This window comes from Pelmatolapia mariae, linkage group LG10_11, assembly GCF_036321145.2.
Source record: "Pelmatolapia mariae isolate MD_Pm_ZW linkage group LG10_11, Pm_UMD_F_2, whole genome shotgun sequence".
NCBI lineage: Eukaryota > Metazoa > Chordata > Actinopteri > Cichliformes > Cichlidae > Pelmatolapia > Pelmatolapia mariae.
This window is the reverse complement of record NC_086236.1, coordinates 61,187,027-61,214,465: the sequence shown is the minus strand read 5'-3', so window position 1 is coordinate 61,214,465 and position 27,439 is coordinate 61,187,027. Positions and strand designations below refer to the sequence as shown.

The 27,439-nt window shown below is 41.6% G+C and overlaps 1 protein-coding gene across 2 annotated transcripts in view; it reads right to left on the bottom strand.

The window, feature by feature from the left end:
* The window catches only part of grik5 (glutamate receptor, ionotropic, kainate 5), a 91,953-nt gene that overhangs the window by 23,797 nt on the left and 40,717 nt on the right, over positions 1 to 27,439 (bottom strand). For both annotated transcript variants that reach the window (XM_063486041.1, XM_063486042.1), the window contains exons 2-10: positions 19,624 to 19,785; positions 18,043 to 18,207; positions 14,265 to 14,362; positions 13,786 to 13,951; positions 6,610 to 6,788; positions 5,833 to 5,886; positions 4,870 to 5,028; positions 4,338 to 4,490; positions 963 to 1,067 (exon numbers count right to left, since the gene is read on the bottom strand). In XM_063486041.1, the coding sequence (XP_063342111.1) occupies positions 963 to 1,067; positions 4,338 to 4,490; positions 4,870 to 5,028; positions 5,833 to 5,886; positions 6,610 to 6,788; positions 13,786 to 13,951; positions 14,265 to 14,362; positions 18,043 to 18,207; positions 19,624 to 19,735 (1,191 nt within the window). In that variant the 5' untranslated portion in view covers positions 19,736 to 19,785. The remainder of the gene's footprint in view (positions 1 to 962; positions 1,068 to 4,337; positions 4,491 to 4,869; positions 5,029 to 5,832; positions 5,887 to 6,609; positions 6,789 to 13,785; positions 13,952 to 14,264; positions 14,363 to 18,042; positions 18,208 to 19,623; positions 19,786 to 27,439) is intronic.

The following is a 27,439-nucleotide window of genomic DNA, read 5'->3' as shown; positions in this document are numbered from 1 at the left end:
ATTTTTTCTTCATTTTAACAAGACAAGTTAGGTAAGTTTTGACACTTCTGTTAAGAGTGTGCTTTTTGTTTTAATTGTTTTAATTGAGTGTTCCCCGAGTTCTCCACATGAGCTGTGCTTTATTTGCATTTCACTGTGAAAACTTTGCTCATTAAAATTGCTAACTTTGGTTCTACTTCTGTCCAACATGGCCGTACTGTGAAGGTACATTTCTGTTGAAAGGGAATGGGAGATGATATTGATTCATGGCCCAGCCTTTAATGTAACTGATTGTTAGACTACACCTACACCTCCGATCCATTTCTGTGAAAAAAGATGAGCACAAGATTTTCAAGGAACCACAATTGATCACATTAGTGTAGCTTATTGAAAGCTACAATCCAGCTCAGAGTTCAATTAAGGACAGAGTCCAAATCAAATACAGATTAAAACTAAGCCTAAAGCAAATCCAGTTCTATACGAGACAAAAACAAACACCAGAGCAGAGCTGCACACACCTGTCTGCCGTCCACTGAGCTTAAAGCAAATATCAAACACTGATTTTTACAAACCAATGTCAAGCTATTGTTTGTAGCTATAAAAAGAAAATAAATGTGTCGTTTATGACACAGAGGTTTTATATTTTTAGATCAGAAAACAAATAATCGAGCAAATCTTTAGGAAACTAGCTCCCGTGCTTTACTACTCCACATTTGTAATCAGTGAAATGTAGATTTAATTCGAAGTGAAACCACTGTTCAAACATGAGCCGCATCTGACAGCAGGTAAAAAGTGAAATGCTGTCAGATAAAACGTATATCACAGAGTAAAGATATGGTTGCTATCAGGGAGTTTGTGATGAGGCTGACCTCGGTGTTAAACACCACTGCCGGCTTTGTGAAATGAGACAAGTGACCTGTAACTAACCCAGAACCTGAGGGCAATGTGACCTGGCTGCTGCATGATAGCAGGTGACTTCTGACCTCTTTGTGGCCTCCTCTGTGTTTCTCCAGGATCCGCAGGGTGTAGTTGGTCCTCTGACCTTTGCTGTTAAACTCCACTCGCCCTGTCAAACCATCGTACTCCACCTGGCAGGTAGACAGAGAGTGAGGTGAGGAAGTATGACAGAAGCATGAAGGAGAGAAGGAAAGGTAAGAAAAACAGAGAGTGGAGAACATAGAAAACATGAAAAGATGTGGAGAAATAAACTAAGCCAGCATTCTGTATAAAGCAAACATACTTCTTCTCACTAGCGGTCATGGTTAGACAGATAGTATCACCAGTGATCAGGAGGAAAGAGAGGGAAAAAGACTAAGACAGGCAGAGAAAGCATCTGAGGCTGGACTAGACAAGGATGATCAGTTTTGGATCAACTAGGAGAAACTGACTGACGAGAGGCTCAGGCAGAGCAGCAGAGAGGGTCAAGAGCTCTCTAATAAGACTCAGACCTGCAGCTCACAGCTCAGCTCCCTCTCTTCAAAAGCCAGGTGCTGGCACAGTAAGCGAGAACTATGATGAATGGCGCAGCGCTGAAGATGGAGCACACCATGATGTTGACTAACAAAGACAGATGTCGGGCCGGTGGGGCGGGGGCAGTGAGAGATGGGACTCGAGCTGCCTTGACAACAGGTCGTCGATGAGAGAAACAGACGACCAGAGATGGGAGATGACAAAGAACAACAAAACACAGAGGTTACATGCAACATGAGATGAGGATGATACACATTTCAGCCGTACTCTTCTCATTTATCAATATTTCAGTTAAAAGAAAACTAAACAAAATGACGAGTCATGAATAATTATGAGTCTTTTCTTAACACATGCTGCTAATGCAATCCTTTCTCAAGTGTTAGGATCTTTGCTTTTCTCTGCTTTTAATCACTATGAAGAGGAGAAGTCATCATTTTTATCTGTCTGTTTCTTTTGTGTGTCTTTATGGTAAAATGTGATCTTGACAGTGTAGAAACCACTGTGGCGTGTCTTTATACTACACCTATGTTTGGAGATTGAATAAGTCTATTTATTTGATTTTTCATTCCGTTTTTTTCCATGCTACAAAGTACCAAGTTTTTGTGGCAAGTTTTTGGAGGATTTTGTAATTGTGGGTCTTTACACAAACACAGAGGCTTTTAAATCAAACATTCAATATGTGACTAAAGTGCAGACTTTCAGCTTTAATTCAAAGAGTTTAAATAAGTATTACATTAACTGTTTAGAAATTACAGCCTTTATTTGACATTTTCAGAGGTCCAAAGGTAACTGGATGCTTGACGAGCAGTTTTCATTGCCAGATGAGCCGCGTTCCTTTGACAAGTTAAGCAGATAAAAGTGGAGGTTGATTGTAGTTTTTATCCGTTTTCTTGAACTCTCAGTATGAGGTCCAACGAGATGCCAATGCAAGTCAGAGAGGTGATCTGAAAAAGCATCTTTCTTTGGCCATAATTTACATCTAATGTGTGTATGGAAGTGTGTTTGTATTAATGAATGCAAGACCGAGTGTTTGACTATGTGTCTGTATGCTACAACATTCATATTGATCTTTAATTCATGGTTTTTATTCAAACTGTGAAACACTTTGCAACGGTAAAAAGTGCTATAAAAATAGCTATTATTGTCATTATTGTTTTTATTACTATTATCATTATTAATAATAGGCCTGAAAGGCAGATAAAGTAGATGAGCATATTTTTTCCTTGGTTAAGAAAAGCAACTTCACAACATCAAACCAATCAAGAACACTCTTGAGGAAATAGCCGTGTCATTATCAAAGACAGAATCAAGAGAGACCTTTGTGAGGGTTTACAACAAGCTGCAAACTACTGGTTACACTCAAGAACAAGAAGGCAAGATTGGAAAGAAAACATCTGAAAGAGTTTGCACAGGTTTGAAAACCATTCTTCAGACTGATGAAACATGAAGAACTTAAGAACTGAGAAACAGCTCATGATCTGAAGCATACGACATGAGCATGCATGGCTGCCATGGGAACCACATTATTGGTGTTTATCGATAATGTTACTGCAGATAGAAGTAGCAGGATGAATTCTGAAGTGTACAGGGCTACACTCTCTGCTCAGATTCAGCCTAATGCTGCAAAACTGATTGAACGGTCCTTCACTGCACAAATGGATAATGACCCGAAGCAAACTGCAAAAGCATCCCAAGAGTTTCCAAGGCAAAGAAATGGGATATTTGTGAGTAGCCAAGTCTCCAAATCTCGTGATTACAGGTAATCAGAGCAGTGTTTCAGTCACTGAAGGCAAAACCAAGCGCAGAGAGCCCCACAAACAAGCAGCAAGTGTAGGTGGCTCCAGTTAAACCATGGCAGAGCATCCCGGGAGAGGAAACACAGCATTTGGTGATGTCCATGGGTTCCAGATATCTGGGAGTCAAAGGATTTTCAGCCATGTATTAAAAGCAATCCTCAAATTTGAAATTGTGTTATTTGATCCAATTATTTTTAAGCCTCTGAACAAGGGGAACTGTGTATGACAGTGTCTGTAATTCCTAAACAATTAATGTGACATTTGTGTTAAGCCCTGTGAATTAAAGCTTAAAGTCTATACTTCAATCACATTTTAATTGTTTGAATTAAAATCCACTGTGGCGGTGTACAACGACACAATCACAAAAATTGTGTTATTTTCCAAATACTTATCAAACTAACTGCTTATTGTTGTTTTTCCCCTGGGAGTCTGTTTTTCTCTGTGTGTGTTCTCCAAATGTAGTCCTGGAGAACTCAGCTCTAGCAGAAAACATCATAAAGGAGGTTTTGAATAATTTGTCCAACACTGTAACCTAGTTACAGGCACGAAATGTGACAGGTGTGTGTCTGAGATCAAAATCCACATCGTGAGCAGCGAGTGGGGTGGATCATTAACGCGCTGATGGGAGCGGCAGATGGTCACAAAATGATATTTCGTTTTTGCTAACCAACATTCCCAAGCATTAAGAGTCAGTTTAATTTCACATAAGGAAAATCCTCAATTTTTTATGGCTGGAAACAGCTCATATTTAGTCTTTCCAATAATTAACTGACTATAAAAATTATGGTAGGTTTATTTCCATCGACTTAGTACTCCAAGTGCTGTAACTGTTTCAAGCTCTAATTGAAGATGTCACCTGAGGCTTTGTAGAATAGCAATTTTAAAACAGTATTTTCTGTGTTTTCTCAAGTTTAACCTGCTCTAAAAATAAATGCTAATTGCAGCAACACTAATCTTACTAGCGTTAATAAATAGGAGTCACAGTTTACTCAAGGATGTTAAGAAAAGCGTGAATGTAAAAAGAAGATTAAACTGATGTCTGATATCTATCTTGTTTCCTGCTATGGACATATAGTAAATATGGAGATTTACCATGCGCAGATAGTTCATAAGACTGGTCCCGTGTTGCCAGATCTGAGGTGAGGTGCAGCTGAGTGGCTTCACTCCAATTTCCTGACTGCGGTTCAGTTCCCTCACTGCCCCCACCACCACGTGCACGGCGTCAAACATCAGCGCTGAAGAAAGCTGTGGAAGGTGGAGAGGGGAGGCGGGGAAAAGTGAGATGGATAGAAACAAGAAGAGAGAAAGAGAAAAAAAGAGTTAACAGGAATGAGAGGTGCAGAGAGGATTGAAAGATTAACAAGGAATGGGGGGGAGAAGGCAGGAAAATAAGAAGAGGAGGGAAAAGATGTAGAGGTTCGAGTAAACCAATGGGGAGGAAACAAAGATGGATACATCAATACCTATTAAATACAAGCAAAAGACTAGCTGGAGTTGTTTAAGTGCTCCATGAATCAGTGTGAGGAATAAAGTAGCTTAATGCTGTGTGGCATATAAACAAAGCATTAAAACATTAGCTCTAATAGCGAGCATGCATGAGTACTCATGGGCTCGAGATACTGACCGCAGGGCCGGGGTACGTTAGGTCACAGCCCTCCCTCCAAGACAGATTGAGGCTCCTGATGAACTCCAAATAGAAGGGATGGGTGGTGTTAAACATGGAGAAGCCGACAATGTTGGACTGCTCATCGACTATGTCATCCAGTCTCAGCAGGGGGAAGTCCTACAGAGGACGAGGAGGAGGAGGAGTGGGGAGGGTGTTTGCAGGAAAAATAGAAAATTGAGGTGTGTGACAGGGTGATGTTGACAGGCTATCAAATCTTAGCACAGAAGAAAAATACTGTGCAAAAGAAGAAGGTGATAAAGAAAAAAAGAGGCTACGGGGAGTGACACCATCTAATCTCTGATGGAGAGCTAGAAGAAAGGCGGAGACTGAGATACAAGGAAAATAGAGGTTAATGGAACCGAGTTTTCTTTTTTTTTCAAAGTAATATGCATACAAGTACATCTAAAAGCACAGGACCACATCCCGCACAGAGGGCAGAGAGAGGAAAGTGAAAAAATAAAAATCAGACGCGCAACATAAAATGGTACATTTATTCAAACGCTTGAAAAGGAGGGGAGCATATCAAGGAGAAGGATGAAAACACCGCAAGCTTCAGGAAGGTGGCGGGTGGCAGAAGAAAAAGGGCACATCACATCTGTCATCACCTCCACCCCAGACCCCCACTTTATTTTCTTTTTTCCTCCCCACCATCCTCCTCTGCACATCCACATCTTCATACAGTAATTCGTTCATTTTTCAAATGTCTCCCTCTCGCTCTTCTTTCTTCTTCCCATCTTTATCTCCTCTCTCTTTATTTCCTCACCTCTCTGTACTTCCACCTATTGAGTACTTTCTTCCTGTTAACACCTTTGCTGGCTCATAAAGGGACAGAAAGAGGAGGAAAAGCAGGAGAGAGGAAGGAGGAAAAATGAAGGAAGAGAGGACAGAAGAGGGGAAAGGGAACAATTTGCGTACTCTTACCATTGTGGTGAGGATGTACTTATAAAATGCTGATGTCATCCCAAGCTCTGACGCCTGCGAGACAAAAAGAGAGAGGGAGAGGAAATAAGATCAAAAAAGTGGAGAATGCGGATATGGACGGATTGATAAAGGCAAAGAGGGGGCAAAGGAGGAGAGCTACTGGACAGGCAGAGAGGAAAGGAAGCAGTCGGGGTACAAAAAGGGAGAGGATGTGAGGGAGAAAAGTGGGGAGGGGGTGGAGAGAGCATACGTTAATCACAGTTTTACATCATCAGGCTAACACTAGGACATTTCGCTGAGGGCGGACAGCGGCTCAAATGTGCCCAGTAAAAACATCCCATACGCATTCAAGCCATGACTCACTGTGCTGGCTATCGGCATTACAAGCCGTACCATGAATCAGAACAAGCTTGGGTAACATCTGCACCACATCCCAGCAAAAGATGTTCTTTTGTCAAATACTTTCATAAGAATGTAAGTGATCGTTGCTGGCAGACACGCATAAATATTGTTCCCTATGCAGCTCTGGAGGGCAGAGAAGGTAAAAATAGATGTTAATTCAGTAACAACAACAAATGTGTAGCCTGTGGAGCTCTGAGCGAGTTGTTTTATTATTTTACAGATGGTGAGCTCCGCATGCCCTTCATGTGGGTACATAAAAGAGAGATATACGCGAACCCCCTTGAGACATACTGCTTGCACTGTATGCAAGAGTAGCTTCGACTCCTGAAAATGTGTAGGTGGCTCTGGGGAACGTATTGACGTTTGAGAACTCACCTTCTTGAGGATGAGATAGGAGACGGAAGCGTTGGCGTCAATGATGATCGTGGCCACTTTGTCGTCACGGATCTCCTTCAGCAGCGGCGTAGGGTCCAGGTTGTCATCCAGCATCCTGACTGACAGGGTCTCCCGGGAGATGAGAAAGCGGCGAACCAGTTCCTCCAATCTCAGCAGGCCTGAGGGAGAACGAAAACATGAACGAGGCGCGCATCAGTGTCTGTATCAGTAGATACGACTCGTGTTTTTCAAAACGTAACCAATGCAGGACATTTGAAAATCTGATTTATCCTGGAATGGTCATATATTAGTGTCTCGTTGCGAAGCATGATTGATGGTTTGTCTAAATCCCCAGGAAATGAAATATCATTTAATATGAAGTCTGCCGCGTGTTCCCATTAACCATATCTCTCACTAGGACTTATTTTTTTATCTATTGTAATTCCGACAAAAAAGATTTTTGTTATCAGCTCTGCCTTGTTTGTTTGTTTCCCTCTTAGTTAACAACCTACTTGACATACGGCATTTTACAGAAATATGGAGAAGAATTATGCGGAAAAACAAGTGATTTGTTTTCGACGCTGATAAGTGCCACCGTGCTCTCGTAACACCTCAACTGTGACTCAAAGGTTGCATTTATTTTCCAATAAATCTATGACTCCAGATGAATCTGTCAGCTCAGGGTACGTCTGTTTACACCCAGGGATGTTCGGGACAATTGTTATGCAGAGGTTATTCCATCAATCTGGACGTGCATAAAAGATGCAGATATGCATTTTAACAAGTTATGGGGATTTGTGTTATTTTTCACCTCTATCTTCACTACGTGTAGTTAGATTTTATATTTACGGTGTTGTGAAAAAAAATCTTGAATCAGCCCTCGTTTCTTTATGCTTTGCTTCCAAGGAGATAGACTATCTTGTAATCTGCTAACATGGTTTTCTTCAATAGTTCTCCTGAAAGTCCTTTGAAGTTTTTCTTTGGACATTGGCTGCTTTGTCACTCTTTTTCAGTCCAGTCCTTGTATCTGGGAGCTTTCACAGGAATGTTTTTTGTTACTTAACACACACCTATGAACCATTCAAACCATTCAAAAGACTTCTAACTCATGGACTGAACCAGTGCTGTATCTACACATAACAGACAATTTAGCAAAAACGATGGTCTTTGATCAATGGTTATGACAATTTGCATATTAATGATCAAGGAACTGACCTCACAGCCCATAGTTCATTCAGTGGGCAAATTTCAGTCATTGTGCAAAGGTACTTTTTATAAGGTTGGGGAAACTTGCAATCAGCTGAGACTGAAGAAGTCACTTGGATGAGTGACGAAACGTTTCTCCCACTCAAAATGTTACGTCCAGATGAACAGACTCAACTTTTTGGGATTAGCAAAAACTAATCTTAAATTGTATCTTTAGGCACTTTGTTGGCAGCCTGACACAACAGCACAGAAAGTCGTTCCCATTTGTCAGGTAAACCTATGAAACATGGCAAAGATAACATAGTTTGACAGGCATAAAATTGTATTTTTGTACCAACAAGTTGATTATCAATGTCAGCATGGTGTGCAGTGTGTCCTCAAGAAAGATAAAGGAAGTGGAGGACTAAAAAACTATCTCAAGCTGATGAACAGTACCAGAGAGTCATATTGTTAAAAAAATTTAAAAAAAAACCCATCAAAGATCTGAACCAAGACCTGAGAGATGAAGCTGATCCATCTACTGTTCACTGAAGCCTCGTCAGAAATGCCCTCAGTGGATGGGTGGCTGTCAAGAAGCCATACTTAACAAAGTTAAACAAGGCTGAGGTACGCCAAATTACTCAGGAACTGGACTGAATATCAGTGATAACAGGTCTTGTGGAATGATTAATCCAAATTTGAATGTTTACCCAAACCCAGACAGAAAAACACACAATGGCACGCTATCAGTCATGGACTGGCCTCCCCAGAGCCCACACCTCAACATTACTGAAGCAGTGTGAGATCAGCTTGGAAGAGAGAAGAATAAAAGGTAGCCAACATCCAAAGAAGAACTTTGAATGTCCTCCAAGAAGCCTGGAGAATTATTCCTGAAGACTACTTAAAGAAATCATAAGCTTGAAAGTGGTCACACTAAATATTAACTTTAAAGCTCTCTAAAATTGCACAAACTCAATTTTGCCTTATAGACTTTACGTTATCATGTACTTGCAAAGATATATGTGCAACATACATATGCATATACTCCTGAGAACAGTGGAAAAACAAACCTTCCCATTGAACTTTTAGGTGACTTAGGGGTAGGGTAGCTCAAATAGGTCAAAAGATACAACCCAAAGAGGACATAAATGAATAGGCTGGTTCTCAGGAGGATGTATATGAGCAACATATGAATACATATGTTTGAGCAAATCTCTGCACCTATTTCCCATTTTCCTAGCAACATTAAGTAATGAGGGGTGACTCAAGACTTCTGCACAGTACTGTATGTTTTTCCTCGATAATATTTTAACAAAACTGATAAATATTGATAAAGACCATAAATGGATTGATGCATTTAAATGCATCATACTACTGCAACCAGAAAAGAAATGCAGTTCTCTGTATATAAATCTATATCGAAAGGATACTGCAAAACCTAAAGCCATTTGAGCAGTCTATGTTTCTGCAGCAGGAGGACATAACATAACTCATACACACACACACACACACACACACACACACAACTTGGTTCTTGTGAGTCTGCCTCAATAGAAATTTATTTTTGTTCAAAGCCCTAATATTCCCAGACAGGTTTTAGGTATCCTCCAAAATTGATGGACGCCATCAACCAATCAACATGACAAATTTCCGAACATTTTATTAATAGAATAATAAATTCAGAAGGTCGTGCAGCCTCAGCAGAGTTATGTGCTCTTTGAGTGCTTTGTAATGCACTTTGCCTGCGTTGTCTCATCCTTCAGTTAATGCTTTTCGGATCTCTGAGTAATGTACACTATGCACTTTGACTACAACAGTATGTGCTCGAAAAATGGAAAATCTTACACTCCAATAGCAAAACTGGACATGCAATAATCATAAAAACCTATGGCAAAAAAAATAAAACAAGATGGGCAGAAAGAGAAGCAGAAAGACTGGAATAAAGTACTTAAAACACTTCAAGCAAATTCCTCTTGAATATGAGTCCAACCAATGTCAAGACTCACTTGACAACATGGGTGGAATAAGCCTTTACTAGAAAGTCAGCTCTGATGCCTCCTAATTGTAATTCCATAGTAAAGAACCCCTAGCTATGTAAATAAATGGTGGGGCAGGCATCTGTGGGACAAAGGGAAGGGAAGGGAAAGGAGCAGAGGAGGGAAGAGGTAGCACACAGAGCCCTTCAGCAGGAGAAAGCCTCTGTAAGCAGTGGGGTAATCACTGAACCAGGCCAAAACTTTAATTAGTTTGAGGAAGGAGGGGGAAGAAGAAAAAAAATCAATGCACTTTACAGCTTCCTCTAGTCCCCTCTCTCACTTTCCCTCGTTCACATATTCTCTCGTGCAGAGAAGCTCTAACCTCTCTATCTCTCCTGTCTTAGCCCTGTGCTCTAGTTACTTCTCTCTGTCTTTATCCATCTTGCTCCAACACTGCCACCGTCTCCTCCTGCTCCTTGTGCTCAGTCTCTCCCTCTCGCTGTCCTTAACCTCATCCATCTCATGAAAACTGCATAATGGAATTAGGCTCAGATAGCAAGTACTGACCCAGGCACAGCGAGAGAAGGATTCATCGGAAATGACCCAAAAATCTCTGACTCATTTAACAGAATATCTGGCTAAAAGACGGACAAATTAGATTAAAGCCATTAGGACGCTGTTGCAAAACTGACCCGATTCTAAATACACGCCTTAATTAGGATCTACATTTTTGGTGGGTGTAAGCAAAATGTGTGACTTTGCGCATTACTTACTTTGCTGCCAAAAAAATAAATAAAAACTAAAAGACAGAATTCACTTTACACTGGTGTAAACATGATGAATAAAACAAGTGGGCTGAGTGGTAAACATTGTCTGATGTTTAACCTCTGCAGTGCCACAGCAGAGCCGCCGCACACAAAAGCACACGCTGACATTCATACAAGTAACCCAAAACCCACTGCCTGTGTGCAGACACACAGTTAACACACACACACACACAGTCCTGCGCTGCCGCACATGTACAGACAAAGTGAACCAAACACTCAGAAAAATGACATCAAACACACACAAACAGTGCCACATACACACCCACACAGTTGTTCAGAGTGTGGAACAAGCCTGTTGAGTGGCAGTTAGCACCTATTCGGCAGCCATGGCAACCAGCTCCACGGCGATAGATAGCGCAGCCAAGTGGGTCAGAGTCTGTGAGTGCGATAACCTTGTAAAGATCACCTTCAAGCCAAATATATTACACAAAAATGCACTCCTCAGTTTCTCCACCAGTAAAAGCTGTGCATTTTGACCCAGACGGTAACTATCAGGCGATCTGCCGCCTCTAATTATTATGAGAGAAAAAGCCCGGTAAAAGACAAGGCTCTTATCTACCCATTCAACAGATGATCAAAACTGAAAAAGGTGTCTGATGCCATTTCAAAGCTCTCTTGGTTCAATGAAATGACAAGTCCACAAGGAATTCAGCTTACTTTCAGGAAACCAGGGGACCGCTGGCTAACTGCTGGAAAGATAATGAAAGCATCTCAGTGATTGAATCAATTTTTCATAATGTCAGAGCTTTTTGTTTGTCAAAACTACCCTTTTAACACTGCCAAGGGATGTGTTCAGACTTCAGTGGTCCCACTAATTCTTTATGTAAGTGCCCTTCTGTTCTTGGACGGTTTTGCGTGGCTGGTGTGAGGAGTCAAAAGCTGCAAAACAAATTATACCAACTCATTTTTGCAGAGAAGTGGACAAAAGGTTCGGTGGAAAAATTAGGATTTGCAGAGAGCGTAGGCGTATTCTGTCATGTATTTAATAGGGGTGGAATGATTCAATTTATACACTGATCTCTGAGCCACATCTTTGCATCATATCCATAGACTGCATATAAAAGAAGGACAAAGACACGGTGAGGACAACCACCCCGTCAGTGAAGTCTCGAGTATTTCTGCTGTCACCATCTTGGTGTTTTGAAAGCAGACATGACAAGCAGGGGGTGGACTTGTCACTCACAATGTAAGCCCGCCCCAAAGCATTTTCTGAATCACCCTCCTTTGTGACTCTAATGAAGACCATAATTTATAACCTGATCATTGTGCTGTAATAAATGAGATTAGAAACTGGAGAAAGAGCTCATTGAATTGTATCAAGTTGGGCTCCCGTTTGCCTTCAGAGCTGCCTTCATTCTTCATGGCACAGATTCAACAAGGTGCTGGAAACATTTCTCAGAGATTTTTATCCATATTAACATCATAACATCACACAGTTGCTGCTGATTTGTCAGTTGCACATCCAAGATGTGAATCTCCCATCCCACTACATGCCAGTAGGTGCTCTATCGGACTGAAGTCTGATGACTGTGGAGGCCATTTGAGTACAGTCATGCTGAAGAAACCAGTTTGTCCATTCTTCTGTTTTCCAATTTTGGTGAGCCCATGCACAGTTTCCTGTTCTTACCTGATAGGAGTGACATCCAATGTGGTCTTCTGCTGCTGGAGCTTCAATGTTTCATGTCTTTCAGAGATGCTTTTCTGCATACCTTCCTCTCAGTGACCTCTGACATCAACAGGCATCTTGGCCCAGAACTGCTGTTCACTGGATATTTTCTCTTTTTTCAGATCATTCTCTGTAAACACTGGAGATGACTGTGTAAGAAGACTCAAGTAGATTCTGATGCTCGGTTTGATCTTCAGCAGGACATCTTGACCATCTTCACATGTCTAAAGGCACTGAGGTGCTCCCATGTGATTGGCTGAATAGATAATTACATTAACAATCGTTTAACAGGTGTAGTTAATAAAGTGCCTGCTAAGTTTATGTATATAGCTCATATCCAGGAAGAGAATTGGGGAGGGGGGATACATTTTATCATGTATGTATGAGGTATATATTAACAAAACCTATTCTGAGTATTAAACTGAGTTTATGTTCTTTGAATCTTTAAACATTTAGGCTTTTACCAGACTACCGCAGCAGCCCCACACAGCTAACTAGCACAAACAACATAAGAACAGGACACGTGAGCCTTTTCTCAACCACTATTACTCATCATATATTTACACACATGCTGTTTATACCACCAAGAAAACAACACAAAGCTTGGCTAACATGCCATACTCTCCCTTTAGTTTACTATAATGATGAAGCGATTCCTCCTGTTCTCTGCCACGGCTGTCACTTATTCCTCCCGAGGTGTCTCTGTCACATAATCCTTCTGTTTTGTCTGCGTTTACATTCTTGCACTGAGCTGCTGCACTTAACTTTTTATGTCTACAGCAACGGGGAGGTTATCAGAAAAAGGGAAAACAGAAAAGCAAGAGACCGCGGGGGTTTCTTTTGTTATTTTTTTTAACCATTACACCTCTACTATTTAAAAAAGTGTTTGTATCACAAAGTGTTTGAATACTACAATACTATTGTTAATACTAGTCATCATCCTGCCAAGCGCTTTAATTCCTTAGGCTCTGGTTTGGGGAGTGCATTATAAATCAATAACACACTCTTTCAAAATGAAAATAAATAGGGCGAGTGGCTAAGCCCTGAATCCCCTGTGATGTTAAAGCTCTCTGAGTGCCGGGCAAAGTTAAATCAAATGTCCCCTAAGTTCCTCCAATACTGGAAAGCATTTTAAACAAGAATATTTATTACACTGGTTTGGCTTAACAACCCTCTGAGGTGGATAAGAGACAGTGTGCAAGAGCATGAGTAATAATTGGGAGGGCTGCAGCATGAGCCATGTTCTGAACTCTGACAACAGACAGAACTTCATGACCAGACTGTCAAAAATGAATGTCCAGCAGCGCCAAACAGTCATATCCGCCCAAACAGTGTAACAGTGAATCTGCCAACACTCCCACAGAGCAATTTGCACATACACACAAACATACACATACAGTACGTGAGGTAATCGGGCACGCAGCGACACAGCCGATGCATTTACACCCACCTAAATACAAACACAGCCACGCAGTCACACATAATAAACTGTTTAACTATACAACATGCAGCATGTACTTACACTCAGCCTTGGCGCAGACCAGGCTGGCTGAGGGGTAGCTGAATGAGCGCAAGATGGCTCCAATGGCCAGGCTCAGATCCTCGTTGCTAGGGTACAGAGTAACAGACGCAAAGCGCAGGTACGGCAGGCGAGGAGTTTCCTCAGGTCCAATTTTTACATGAGGAATCTGATGAGAGGAGAGGAAACTAATAAGAAAGGCAAGAAAACGCAGATCTGTGGTGATTAAGGATGATTCATTAGAGTAGCTAGAAGCTGAGAACGGAGATGAGAAAGGTGGGAAGGGCAGAAAACGGAGGGACCTACGCCAAAAAATGCATTTAATAAAAAGAAGTAAGAAAGCAGCACGAAGTAGTGGGTGAAGCTTAATTATATCAGAAGAAACAGAACAAGCAAGTCAACATTCATCAGACCTACATGAGCAGCAATGGTAGCAAACAGGACGGGAAAAGCTATGAGACATGTTTATCTTCCACGCTCACCTCCTTCTCCCCACATATGTGACTGACAGTAGAGCCAGAGGCGGGGCTGGAGGCGGGACCTATCACAGAGACAACGCCTTTGGGTAGAATCTGACACACTGAAAGGGAACAAAACAAAAAAGGAGATAAACAGTGAATCAGCAGACATACACCTTTTCTTCTGCTTTGTTTTGAAGGCAGCGCTGCGTTAGCATACTGAAGGGGCTGCAGTCAGGGGGAAAAGCGTGGAAATTTAAATGCAACCAAGAACTCAGAGGACGCATTACCGTTTCAGTTTAACCACTCGTTGTATTGTTGCAGCACAATCTGCCTCATTATAATCTGATTTATTTTTGAGGGAAATCCTCCAAGGACTACAACAGGGCAGCCCACAGGATGCCTGCTGCTATTATTCACTTGTTTAGATAGTCATTTTTAACGGCTTTAATGATTTTCAAGACAACTGTAGTGTACCCCTGGAATCAGAACAATACTAACAGACTGGTGGTCGGCTTCGATGAACAAACGCCAGTCTGCATTTTAATCCTGTTTGGAGGAGGACATTAGTGTGGGAGAAACAGCTTTACACATTTGTCTATTACATTAAGTATTCATGAAATTATCTGACGATTAACTCAAAGAGTTCTATGCTCAGGAATGGCTCAAGCAAACACTATTTCTGCAGTACAATCAAGCATACTGCTGGTTTCACTACTTCAAACCCCAACAGATGTCTTCACTATAACTGTTTATTTAGTGTATAATTCACATTCCTTTGACATATTGAATTTCAGTATCCATGTTTACATTTATATTGTCTATCGTGTGTGTGTTTCCTGTTACAGTTTTCTATCTACAATACACTAGCTAGGTTCATATACATAAGAAATAAAGGGAAAAAAAAGTTTCACTTATGGAAAGACCTGGAAGTATTACTGATCATAATTATCATCTGAATTCCCACCTAACAAAGACAAAAATAACTGAACTGTTTTAAAATCTATTGAAATGTAAGGAAAATTTCCACTCTAGCTTCTCTACAGCTCACCCAATCATCTTGATAAAGAATATGAACATACACAATCTGTAAGCAAGGATAAAAGTTTTTGGTTTACTGAAGCGTTCTGGCTTTTATTGTTGACCAATCATGTCTGAGCAAGCGTAGAGGACAAAAGATTGCCGCAAAGCAATCTTAAAGCCATCAACTATCATTTGGGGATTCTTTAACGTTCCATTAAAAGCCACTTTCTGCTGCTTCCTTATTCACATGGGGTCATCACAGCAGGTAGCTGCGCATCCTTGATTTGGCAGGTTTTTACACCAGATGACTCTCCTCATACAACTCCCAAGGGATTTTTCTCTCCTCCCAAGATGAAACCAAGGACCTTTCACTTATTAGGTCACCGTAAACCACTACACTATAGGATACAGCATTAGGAAAAAAATGACCTCCACATATAAAAAGGAAGTCTCAAACTATCCGCTATCCTCACAGCGGGAATGGCAATCATTCCCTAAGACTACATAAGCAGACTTGCAGATGAGTTCCCAGAATGATCCCAGATATCAAAGCAAAAGTGTAAAAAAAGTTGCTATTTCATGCCTGCACATAAACCCCATAAAACATTGAAGTGGCGAGTGACCCACAAGAACGCCAACTCGAGTCAGAAGTTGGCACAGCCATAAATAAAAACATGGCAGAAGAGAGTAAATATGCCGTGGACACTAAAAAAAAGAAACTAATTTAATAAATATCAACTTTCTCGCTAACAATTAATTTCTAGTGTGGTATAAACTTGTAACATTTACTTTGCATCCATACAAAGTTACCATGGTTAGTTGGAAAAGTTATTTATTAGCCGTAACCTTGACAACACCTCAGCCAAGGTAGTTATTTCTTGGAATCACCTATTTAAAAAATTGTTTTTATAAAAATGACAACACCTTATTTTAGCTTCTATTTGGTTTTCACATGCTGAGTTAAAAGCACATGAAGTCAAAGAACAGCTTGAGAATGGTTGTGTAATATATATAATTTCCTGGGAGCACATAAATGCAGGGTTCGCTAATCTGTTCAAGGTTTAAATGTCATTTTGAACATATAGCTCAATATATGGGAAACAAAGCCGAGATTTAGACTTATTTCCTAAACCTTCCTTTTATAATCGAAACTTTGCACTGAGCAGTGACCATGACAGACAATGGTTAACGCCACATGACATTTGGAGCTCTGCAGTTATTAAGTCAGCAAAGCTTTTTGACTTTTATGCACTCAACGATCCTGCCCTGTAACTTTACGTGCTTTGTGGCTCAGTTGCTGTGGTTCCTAAATATTTCCACTTTGCAACAGCTGATCCTGGAATATTTAGTGGGAAGAAATTTCCTAAATTGACTATTTGCAAAGGTAGCATCTTTACAATACCACATTTAGAACAATGCATTCTTTCACAAATGTTTATAAAGGCAGAATACATGGTTAGGGCTTGATTTTATACACCTGTGGCAAAAAAAACACCTAAATTCAAAGATTAACAGGTTTAGCCCAATGCTTGTGTCCATATCGTGTAAGCAACACTGGGAGTACTATCCAGTGAGAGGTTAAAAAATACCTACTGACAGATTTTTGTACTCTCTCTCTTAATCCCTGCTGAGCTCTTTTTGTATTGACAATGTTTTTGTGAATCCATCTAAAAATTATTCACAGACACATCAAAAATGCCTGATGACTAAACTGTGATTCTTTTCCTTTACTGTGTATTAGCTTGTTGTATTAATTGATTCCAATGAGTGCGTCTCAGCAGCTCACCGCTTTCTACAAAAGTGTGTACGCCTGTATAAGTGCGAGCTTACAGTATATGCTCATATTGTATCTGTGTGTGAATGTGCATAAGCGTCTGCAGAGAGGGTTTGTGTGTGCATGCATGTGTAAAGGCCTGTGTGGGTTGAGTGTGTGCATGCGCGCCTCAGTTGTAGCTGTAAGATGACGAGCTCTCTGATCCAGAGACCAAAAAATGCTTTGAGCAAACAAGCCTGTCAGAGTCTCCTGCCCATTGGTCAAGGACACACACATACACACACCCCTGCAACTCAAGCATGCACATATGTACACAACCCTTCTCAAGCACACACAGACATTTTGCCAGTCGCTTGTGGCAGGGTCGCTGACCGATTAGAATAGGAGCAGGGATTCTATCTCTTCAGTGGTTGGATTCAGCAGTGCTTCCTTCTGTCTTTGCACACTCTCTATATCAATACAATTTTCATGAAGCAGCCTCTCTGCTGCGTTCTGTTTGCCTGTACTGCTGATCTGTATTAGTATTTGATGATTTGTTTTCATCATGGTCTGCACAGCACACAGCGCCAGCTGTTACTGGAGGGCACAGGTCCACTGTTTTTAATGAGACAGTCTTAGTGGCCCATTACTGGTCTCCAATGACATGTAAACTAATCAGCAAAATCCCTTACTGGCTCCTAATCGCATGAAAGTGCTGGTGTTTTATCACCCTATGTATCATTTGAGGTTTTTGTTTTTAAAGAGGCAGCTTTTGAGAAAATACAATCTTATGTATTTATAACTCTATAACAGCACATTTCTGAAGTGTTTTAGAATTAAAGTACTGCAATATCGCTGCTCCTGCTTCTTCTCTCTATTTGTCACTATTACTGTTAATATTAAAGACTACCAATAAAACCTTCTTGTATCCCCAGTTTTCACTCTCTGTGAGGCATTATGTCCCAGTGGACAATAGTGTTTGCTGGAATGTGATTCTGCCACAGTAGTCATTCTCACACCACTCACTGGTGTCTGTAGTGTCGTACTGGGAGTCTTTTTGCAGCTCATATATGTCCACCTCCACGCGGGCTCGAGCTGGACCCTCCATCACGCTGTTGATGTTCTCCCTGGCCAGGGCCAGTGCCAGCCGCTCCCCACGCCCACACACAGACTGGTCATCCAGGATTGCAGCTAGAGAGGGAGAAAGGGAAGGAGAGATAGGTGAAGCAGAGGAGAGGATGGATGGATGGATGAAGATGGAGGGCAGTGGAGAGTGGGAGAGTGGTGAGGAGGTGAGGAGAAAGCTAAAAACATAACAAGGCGTAAAGCTGGAAGACGAGTTAACAATATTATCCATCCTCATGTAGATGTGGGAATGTGTAGTGGGTGGACAAGTGGGGCTGATAAAGGGATCACAACCACCGACTGCCAAAGGAATGAAGTACTCGTCCTCGTTCAGATTAGTATGTGTGCCAGATCCAAACAACATCATAAATTAAACATTTTGGGAAATGTGCTTATTTGATTTGCTTCTGAGCGCTACATGAGAGGACACATATTATCATTATTTGTGTTTTTTCACTGAATATGATGCCATTTTATTAACGATAAAGCTAAGTGGCTCAAGGTGGTGCCTAGTTTGAGACTGGAGGGAGACACAAAGCCAGCCTCAGAGGGTCACAGGTTAGTGGACTCCTAATGCTGGTCCCAAGCCCACGTGGATCCATCTGCTGTGGGAAATAAGGAAGCAACCAAGTGTACCTTTACTAACTATGAACCTGGATCAAGGCCTCAGCACACATTTGTACATAGATGGTCACATTACTTTACACATTTACCATATGCTGGCACACCTTTAGGCCCCAGTGATAGACTGGGAACCCCTCTAGGCTGTATACCTCCTCTTGCATTATGGAGGTAGGTACTTAAGAAGATGGATGGATGGATGATTGGATGGATCTCTCGTTATGTGTTTACACACCATTCTGCATTTAATCATTAGTATTATTAATCACTGGCTCCCTTCCATGGTGTGGGGTTTTTTTTGTCCCTTCTCTCGTCCCTCAACTTTACACAGATGGCTGCCCTGCCTGTGCCTGGTTCTAGCGGATGTCTCTTCCTGTTAGGTTTTCCTTTCCACTGTTGCCAAGTGTTTGCTTAAAGGGGTGTTTTTTGATTGTCGTTTTTTCCCCCTGTATTATTGTGGGGTCTTTACATTACAATATAAAAAATGGCTTGAAGTGACTGCTGTTGCGATTTGGCACTTCATGAATTGAACTGAACGGAAGTCAACTGAACTGAACCGGATGGATGGATACATGGATACATAGATGGATGGAACACTCTTCAAGAAGTTTCCTTTTGCCATGATATTAATTTTGGGCACGGATGAGTTGTGGTGTTTGGCGTTTATAGTGCCGATTGACAGCATCCTTCGAATAGCTCACAAATACTGAGAAAACAATAGAATTTGTGTAATTTCCGCATATAGAGAACAACAATATAGAACAACAACAAAAAAGAAGAAGAAGAAGAAGAAGTAGTGTGTCTTTGCTGAGAGTTGTTTGACCCCTTTACGTGGATATGGCAGGACAGGTGGCCACTCACCCATGCGGACAGAGGAGAGCAGAGGGGCCTGACTGAGGGAGCGTGGCGGCATGGTGACTAGCAGGAAGGAGAGGAAGTGTATTGACAGCAGCAGTGCTGGCAGAGCCGGCATCTTCTACTGCTCCTCATGGAGAATGGTCTGCTGGCTGCCTGTACCGCCACCTGCAGGAGCGGAGGAATGCACGACATGTTACTTCACAAAAAAATCACTGTCCTGGCTTTAAAGAGGTCTCTCTTCAAATTGTCATGATTTCGCTTATCTTCAATTTGCACTGTCAGACTCCCACGGAGTGGAAGCACCTGTAATTCGACAGCACATACAATACACTTTAAAAATCAGCTATGAAGATGTTCACTGTCACTTCACAAGGCAGCCCAGTCCTATGCATACAGCCTGTCTAATCATAAAATACAGTACACACAGCTCTATTCACGTCTCCTGTGGAAAGGCTGCCGTTTAGAAGTGACAGGATGCATCCTTGAAGGGATCTCCAGAGGCAGTTCAAAGAAAACATCACAGCTGACACGCAAGATGTCACGCAGTCAGTCATGCACATCCTTATTGTACATTCACACATATATACACAAGCGCAAACAAATGCAAACACACAGATATGTCAATACACTAGAAACACAGAGTTCATGACAAAGACAACTGCCTTGAACAGTGTATATATATTCCTTACACCCCCACTACACAAGATACACATTTACGTGTTTTTTTGTAACCTAACCTCCATCACAACCTTCAAACAGACACACAAACACAAAGAAAGAAACGGAGCTCAGCTGAGCTCCAGTGGTGCTAAGCAGCTCTCTCCAGGAGTGACACATCCTTGCTCTGACTGACAACATGACAAGGCGGTGTGAAAGAATGGAGAGATGAAGGGAGGGATGAAGACAGAGGAGAGGGGAAGGAGTGCTGTGTGACAGACAGGCTAGGGGGAGGGGGGTGTTGGTGAGGAGGTAATGGTGGTAGAGGGTGTTGACTTGGGATTGTTTCAAGCATCTCGTTCACTGGTCTGAGGTCTTGACAGACAGCGGGGACACTCAGGTTCAGGACCTTGAATTGACCCTTGCAGCTGAGAACGGGGGCTGATGGATTCATAGGGGGCTGACCTGAGACCCTGACGAATGCATGCAGGGGTGAGCTGGTATTATTGGAGCATACACCGTGTGTGCATCAAAGACACGGATCACGAGGATTGTCTTTGTTGAATAAAAACGCCTCCACCCTCTGTCCTTTTTTTATAGCCATATTCACTTTGAGATGTCCATGTTATCTTTGTTTTTTTACCTCACTCACCTTTCCAACACTCGTTTGACTTTGATGTTTAAAGCACATCAAAAAAATCTGCAACCCTCTGCTTTGAATCTATCTTCACAGTCTTCTAAACCAGCCACACTTCCCCTTTCCTCTGCTTTTTCTTTGCTCTTTATGCAATAACTGACCTCCCATTCATCCTGCCTGACTTTACATGTCTCGCAATCGAAGGGTGGGCAAATGTGCGCGTCAACATGTTTGTAATACTAATAACATACACCATACCGTGCAGATGGCTGTGCCGCTCTCATTATGGTTGCTGCAGTTCAAAGTGAACAGAGGCAGAGCTCATGCGAGGCCATCTGTATGTGTGACACAACATAGAATAAGAAGCACAATATGGGAGCAATTTTCCATCTCATTGTTTTCCATAAATCATTCCTGTTCAACACAGTGTGTCACGGCAAAGATGAAAACTAGTAAGAAGTTCACCAACAGTTTAAAGTTCCTCCTTGTCATCATGTTTGTGTGCACGAATTCAAAGTTGAGCGCACAACGAGCTCAGTGTGGCACGCTGCTGTAACACAGCTGTGCGTGGTGCTATTGTATTACGTTTGCTTGCCGTACCAGTGGTTTCCTCCTCAATTTACTCTTCACCAAATTGTGTGTGTGTGTGCACGTGTGCGTGTCCGTGTGTTTATTCCAGTGCATGTATGAGCGTGCGCTTTTCTCGTGTGTGTGATGGGGTATTGATCGAGGCCAGCCGAAGTGGCGGGCCCTCAGGTGCAGTCAATCAAAACAATGGGGAACCTATCATGGGAGCGCTGCATTTCACAGGAGCCATTTGATTGGCTATTACCAAGAAGCAGATTGCCCTGATGACGAATAAGATCCAAACTGAGGCTATGCCTTCATCAGTGATGGGGAGGAACCGGTGCTATTTCATTGTTATTGAGAGCTATTGACAGCATTGGACAGAGAAGATTATAGTTTCTGTACTCCAAGGAGAGGAATAGTGGGAGTGAGGAAGAAGATGGAAATCTGCGATAGAAGTAAGGAGAATAAGAGAAAAAAATCAAACCGAGGGAATAGGCTTGTGACGATGAGGGAATAAAAGAGTAAAATTGAATACAGAGAGAAGAGATTGGAAAGTGTCTCTGCAGGAGGAGACGCAGAGGAGTATAGAGACAGAAAGGCAGCGGTGAAAAAGTATATTTCCTCAAGGACTGTACTCAGGTATCAATCTGAAGTACTTCCAATTTTCTCTAGTATTTTTTAATCTAAGTTACTTCATACTTGCACTAATTTAAAGGGAAATGTGTGCTTTTACTTTCACTACATGTGTTTGACATCAAATAGTTTGTTTTTAGGAATATAATTACCAAACAAAATGTGTAACACACTGTAAAACAAATATGACTCATTGCTGTAGAATAAGCTCCCAACATTAAAGGGGGTATTTTTAATTATCTCACCTAACCGCACCATTAAAATTCTACTCACACTGTATGTCAAAAACTAGTCTCTAATGTGGTGCATATAATAAATTATATTCTATCATACAGAAAAGGTAATTTTTGCATATGGTTACTATTTCCCAAAGACCAAAAAAGTAGAAAAAAAACAACAGAGAGTCATATGTCTCATGTACCACTAATGCAGCCTCTTTTTGCTAGTTTTTTATACAGCAAAATGTTTATTTTTAGAATTACAGTTGTGCAAAAAAGACAGAAAGATAACAAGAAAAGATTTACTGGATGGTAATGCTAAACCACCAAGAAGATTCATGGATGTAATGAAGAAGGACATTCAGAGGGTTGATGTGACAGAAGAGCATGCTAGTGATAGGGTGAGATGAAGGCACCCTACTGTGGGGACCTCTAAAAGGAATAACTGAAAGATAAAGAAGAAGAAGAGGCCAGTCGTGAAAAATAAAAATTTTCATAGCTGCAGTTCTGTGGCAAACTAAGTACACTCTTATTGAGTCTACAGGAATTAGGATAGTAAGCAGCAGCCTTTTGCCACCGATCAAAGCAGATGTTTTGGCAGTTTGCTAGTCTGGAGCATTCAGGTGAGTGTTAACACAGCGCCACAATCTTAAAGAGAGTGGACATCACAGAAAATTCACTCCAAGGTCATAATGTGCAATCTTCAGAGAAACAGCAAAAAAGCCCAAAAGCTACAGCTCAGACTCTACAGGCCTCAGTGAGCATGTTAACAGTTAAAGCTGACAGTACAATAAGACCAAGACTGAACAAGTGTGGTTGTTTGGAAGGGTTACCTGAGAAAGCTTCTTCTTTCTGAAAAGAACATGGCAGCACGGCTTAGATTTGCAAAGTTGGATCTGAACAAACCAGAAAATTTCTGGAACAATGTCCTTTGGACAGCCAAGACCAAAGTGGAAGATGTTTAACCGTAATCCACAGCACCACCACCTTCGGCAGAAACAAAACACAGCACCTTAACAAAACACTTCATACCAATTAGCAGGCACAGTTGTGTAGGGCTGATGATTTTGGCTTGTTTTGCAGCCACGGGACCTCTGTACCTTACAGTCATTGATTCAACCATGAACTCCTCTGAATGCCAAAATGTTCTAAAGTCATATGAGCGACCGTAACAGCTAAAACTCAGCCGAATTTAAATCTTGGCTCACACAAACAGATACCCTCAAATCACACAGACCTGAATTAATGTAAAAAATAATTATAAAGAAAACAACGAATTCAAGCTATTGCTGCTATAAGTGATTCTAAGAGCTACAGAAGGATGTACTTAGATTTTCAAAGACCTGCATAGAGTCCAGTGAAAACTTACATGATTGTATATTAAATGTTAAAAATGCCAAAGGTTTTCTTACATTTCTTTTCCATATGAGAATTTTGGTTTTTTACTGACAATATATGAGTGATATTACAATAGTCAATAATCAGCAGTGAAACACTGTCACATTACCAACAAGTATGATTACTGTCTGACATTATAAACAGCTTTATGTTTAATAATCCAGAGGAGACTTGGTCATGCAGAAAAACAATGATCAAAACTAAGGTCACCAGTTCTAGTTACTGTGGATGTAACTTATACAGGGCTATTTTATAGGTGTGCAGCAGTAACATTTATACAAACAATTCAATACATTTAAACTTACAAACACCTAATTCAAACACATAAATTCATGTTTTAAATCCCTCTTTTTGTTTCTATTGTTTAAAGTGCATTTTATGTTAGTAATGTTAGGTGCAACATACAGTTCACTGCCGGGTGATAGAAATCCAGAGAAAACAGTGTAAACTTGTATTTTAGCACTCATGGTTTTCTGGGAAACTCTGATTATCATTGCAACAATACATTTTACCTATGATGGTTTTTGCCGCAATAACTGCGGCATGAAATTCTGGGTCTGAGCACCTCTTCCATCACTGCAGGTGAACCAAAGAAAATAAGCGGCTGCAACGCAGCAGAATAGGATGAGGGGAATTTGGTGAAACACACAGTCAGAAAGAAATAGAGAGCAAATGTTGAGAGACTATTGCCGTGTTTAATTTGCGAGGGCTGTGTTTCTGGCGGCCGTACCAACTCCACTGCTACAGTAGTACATGGATGAGTCCCTGTAGTAGTCGGGTGTCAGTCTGCAGGGAGCTGAAGCAGCAAGAGGGCCGAGCAGAGCCAGACTAGTCTGAGCTGTAGAGAAAACACTGCTTCAAGCTCCCCTAGCTCGCTTTCATTCTGCACCCTGCTGTAAGTCACCCCACATGCTGGCACCGCTGACAAACACACAAAAGCTAAAATATATAAATATCCTGACTTTCTGTGTGTATGTGTGTGTTTGTGCATGTGTGCAGGACAGTGTATAAAAGAGAGAGAGAGGAAAAATGGAGAGTTTGAGTGGAGCACATTCATTCCAGTTGGAGATTTAGTTGTTTGGTGCATGCATTCATCTTACTGTGTGTGTGTGTCTGTCTGAAAACATATGCATATTTGTGTGTGCTTCTTTTTGTTTGTGTGTAAGTGCTGCAGACTTGGCGGCTCGCTTATAGTGTCTGCAGAGCCTATTATGAAAGAGAAAACCGTAAAATCAGAGATCTTAATTATCTAGAGAGAGCACGAGGGAGAAGGGGTGGGTGGGTTGTATGGCAGAGTAGGAGAGAGGGGAGGGACGGGTGGGGGGTGTATGGAGAGAATCAGAAAACGAGGGAATGCTATCTCGCCTCGCACCCCCAGGCAGATGAAGAGAGGATGAACAGAGACTAAGGCAGAGAAAGCGGGATGAGCGATAGCAGGGGAGAAGTTGGGGGGAAAATAGAGGAATGCAAAGAAAGAGAAAAAGAAATCAGACGGAGAAATACAGCTTGAGGGGGGGAGAGGAGAAGGAGAAGGGTTTCAGCAGGGGGGTGGGCTGGCGAATGATTTGTTTTTCCCCTTCTGCCTCTTTGTATGACACAAGAAAATCTGACAGTTATCATAATGGAAGGATGAATCATTCCTATAATTGAATTTGCAAGTGGAACGGCTTCAGTGGCTGTGGATTTAAGGAGACTGTACCGCCAGCCATTATGGGACACAAGTGCTATTTTGCTCATTTTTCTCACAATTAACAGTCACTGCTGACTAGAGCCGGCCTGTTTGCAGACAGCTGGGCTAGCGTGCCTGAATGAGCGCGGTCAGGCCATTTCAGAGCATTCGTTAACCCCCAGACAGCAAGAACGAGCCGAGTGGTCGGTCTAGTTAATGTGTGTGTCTTTGTGTGCATGTGTGTGTGAGTAGTTTGTGTACAGTGGGGGTGGAAAAGTACTAGGGACCCTGCACTTTGGCCCTCTTGGCAGAATTATGTCTTGAGCTCTTTGTGTCGCATCTAATATCAAAGCAGAAGCACATGTTCTTGGTCGCATTGACTCAGCATTTTGGCTTTGGACCCCTTCACTTTACCTTGGATGCACCTCTCTAATCTCCCCATTTCTGACTTTCTCTTCTAGCTTAGCTTTGTCCTTCTCTCTCTGTTCCTCTTTTCCCTTTTGATTTTTCAGAAATGCACTTTTCTTTCTAAGGATTTTAACATCATCGTTGCCATTCCTTTCAAACTTAGGCTGAAGATTTCAAGGTGAAGTTGAACATTTTGAGAAACCATGATTTATTCATGTGACGCTGCCTACCAGTGAGCCGTCTATCTGAAGTTTGATTTTTGAAAATGTTTACTTGACTGGAGAATGGTGGGTAAAAGGTTATATTAGCTTGGCCACACAGAATAACAAAGAGTGAGCCTTCCACTCATATTTTAAAACTACTCTAAATGCAAAGTAAACCTTACAAAGGCAGTGGGCACAATAACATGAACAGCTATAGTAAATCATTCAAATTTGAAATAGTGCAGAAATAAAAGTGACGGTGCTAAATATTTGTTTTATGCTAAGAGTTTCTCTCATTCGAGATCAACATTGCAAACTGCAATCTGAAAAAAAATGTGTTAAATCAACCCTATCATTAGAGCTTCTGCAAAACATCAACTTCTGCTAACATCTTTAAAATCCTTTTTTTGCGAGGCAACTGAAACCCCACAGTCTGAGGCGAAGGATCGACCGGGGTTACAGGTTTTAAAAAGCAAACACTTATTTCGTCATTGCATTGATGAAATCTGTGAACTCCTGCAGCTTCCTGTAAGAAAGCCATTCATGATGCTGCAACTGAAAAGGCACGGTTCATCCTGCACCGTTAACACATGACTGTCCAAATTTATGACAGGCAATTCTGCGCTGGCAGTCTCTGAGAAAGGTAACTTTATTTTCTACAGATCTTTAATCAATCTTGATAATCCCTTCTGAGAATAAATGCCAAACCACTGCTGGATCCAGCAAATCGAGTGTTGATTTTTCACAATTTCCTTTGACTGTAAATGGATTTTGGGCTGTCGATCAGAAAAGGTGAAGATGTTACCCCAGCTTCTGTTAAATGTGAAGGTAACAAATAATCAAGAAGATTGGCAAAAAGAAAGCAAAACAAGCCCTCATCGTCATCATCATCATCACTATTCCACTAGCAGGATTTACTGCATGGCTTTTTTGACTGCATCAGGTGTTTCCACTATTGTGGCCAACCCAAGTCACTCAGATACTTCCATATATTTCGTATATGTCTCCACCTTGTCCTCTTTCAGCAGTGCTGCAGACACTTTGATCTCTCATTTTCACCTTCTCCTCTCTCTCTCTCTCTCTCTCTCTGCTTTCTCCCCCATCCCTGTATCTCCTCTCCCTCAGCCTCGATCTGTTTTGTCTCATCTTCAGGAACACTCTATACCCCTGTCTCTTTACTGACCTCTCTCTTCTCGTTCCCCATCTTAGCTCTCAGCGGTCTCTTCAATCTCGACAGTGCACTTTCTCTGTTACAGCCTCCCCCTTCCCCCTCACCCACCTCCCCCCTCTCTCCCCCTCTCTGTTCATTGAACATGGATAAATTCTTCCCAGTGTTCTCCTTGACAAAGAGGCCCTCAGTCGGTGACACCGCCTGCTTGGGGAACCACCGTGCTCCTGTGACACTGTCACATCCGAGTATGTCACG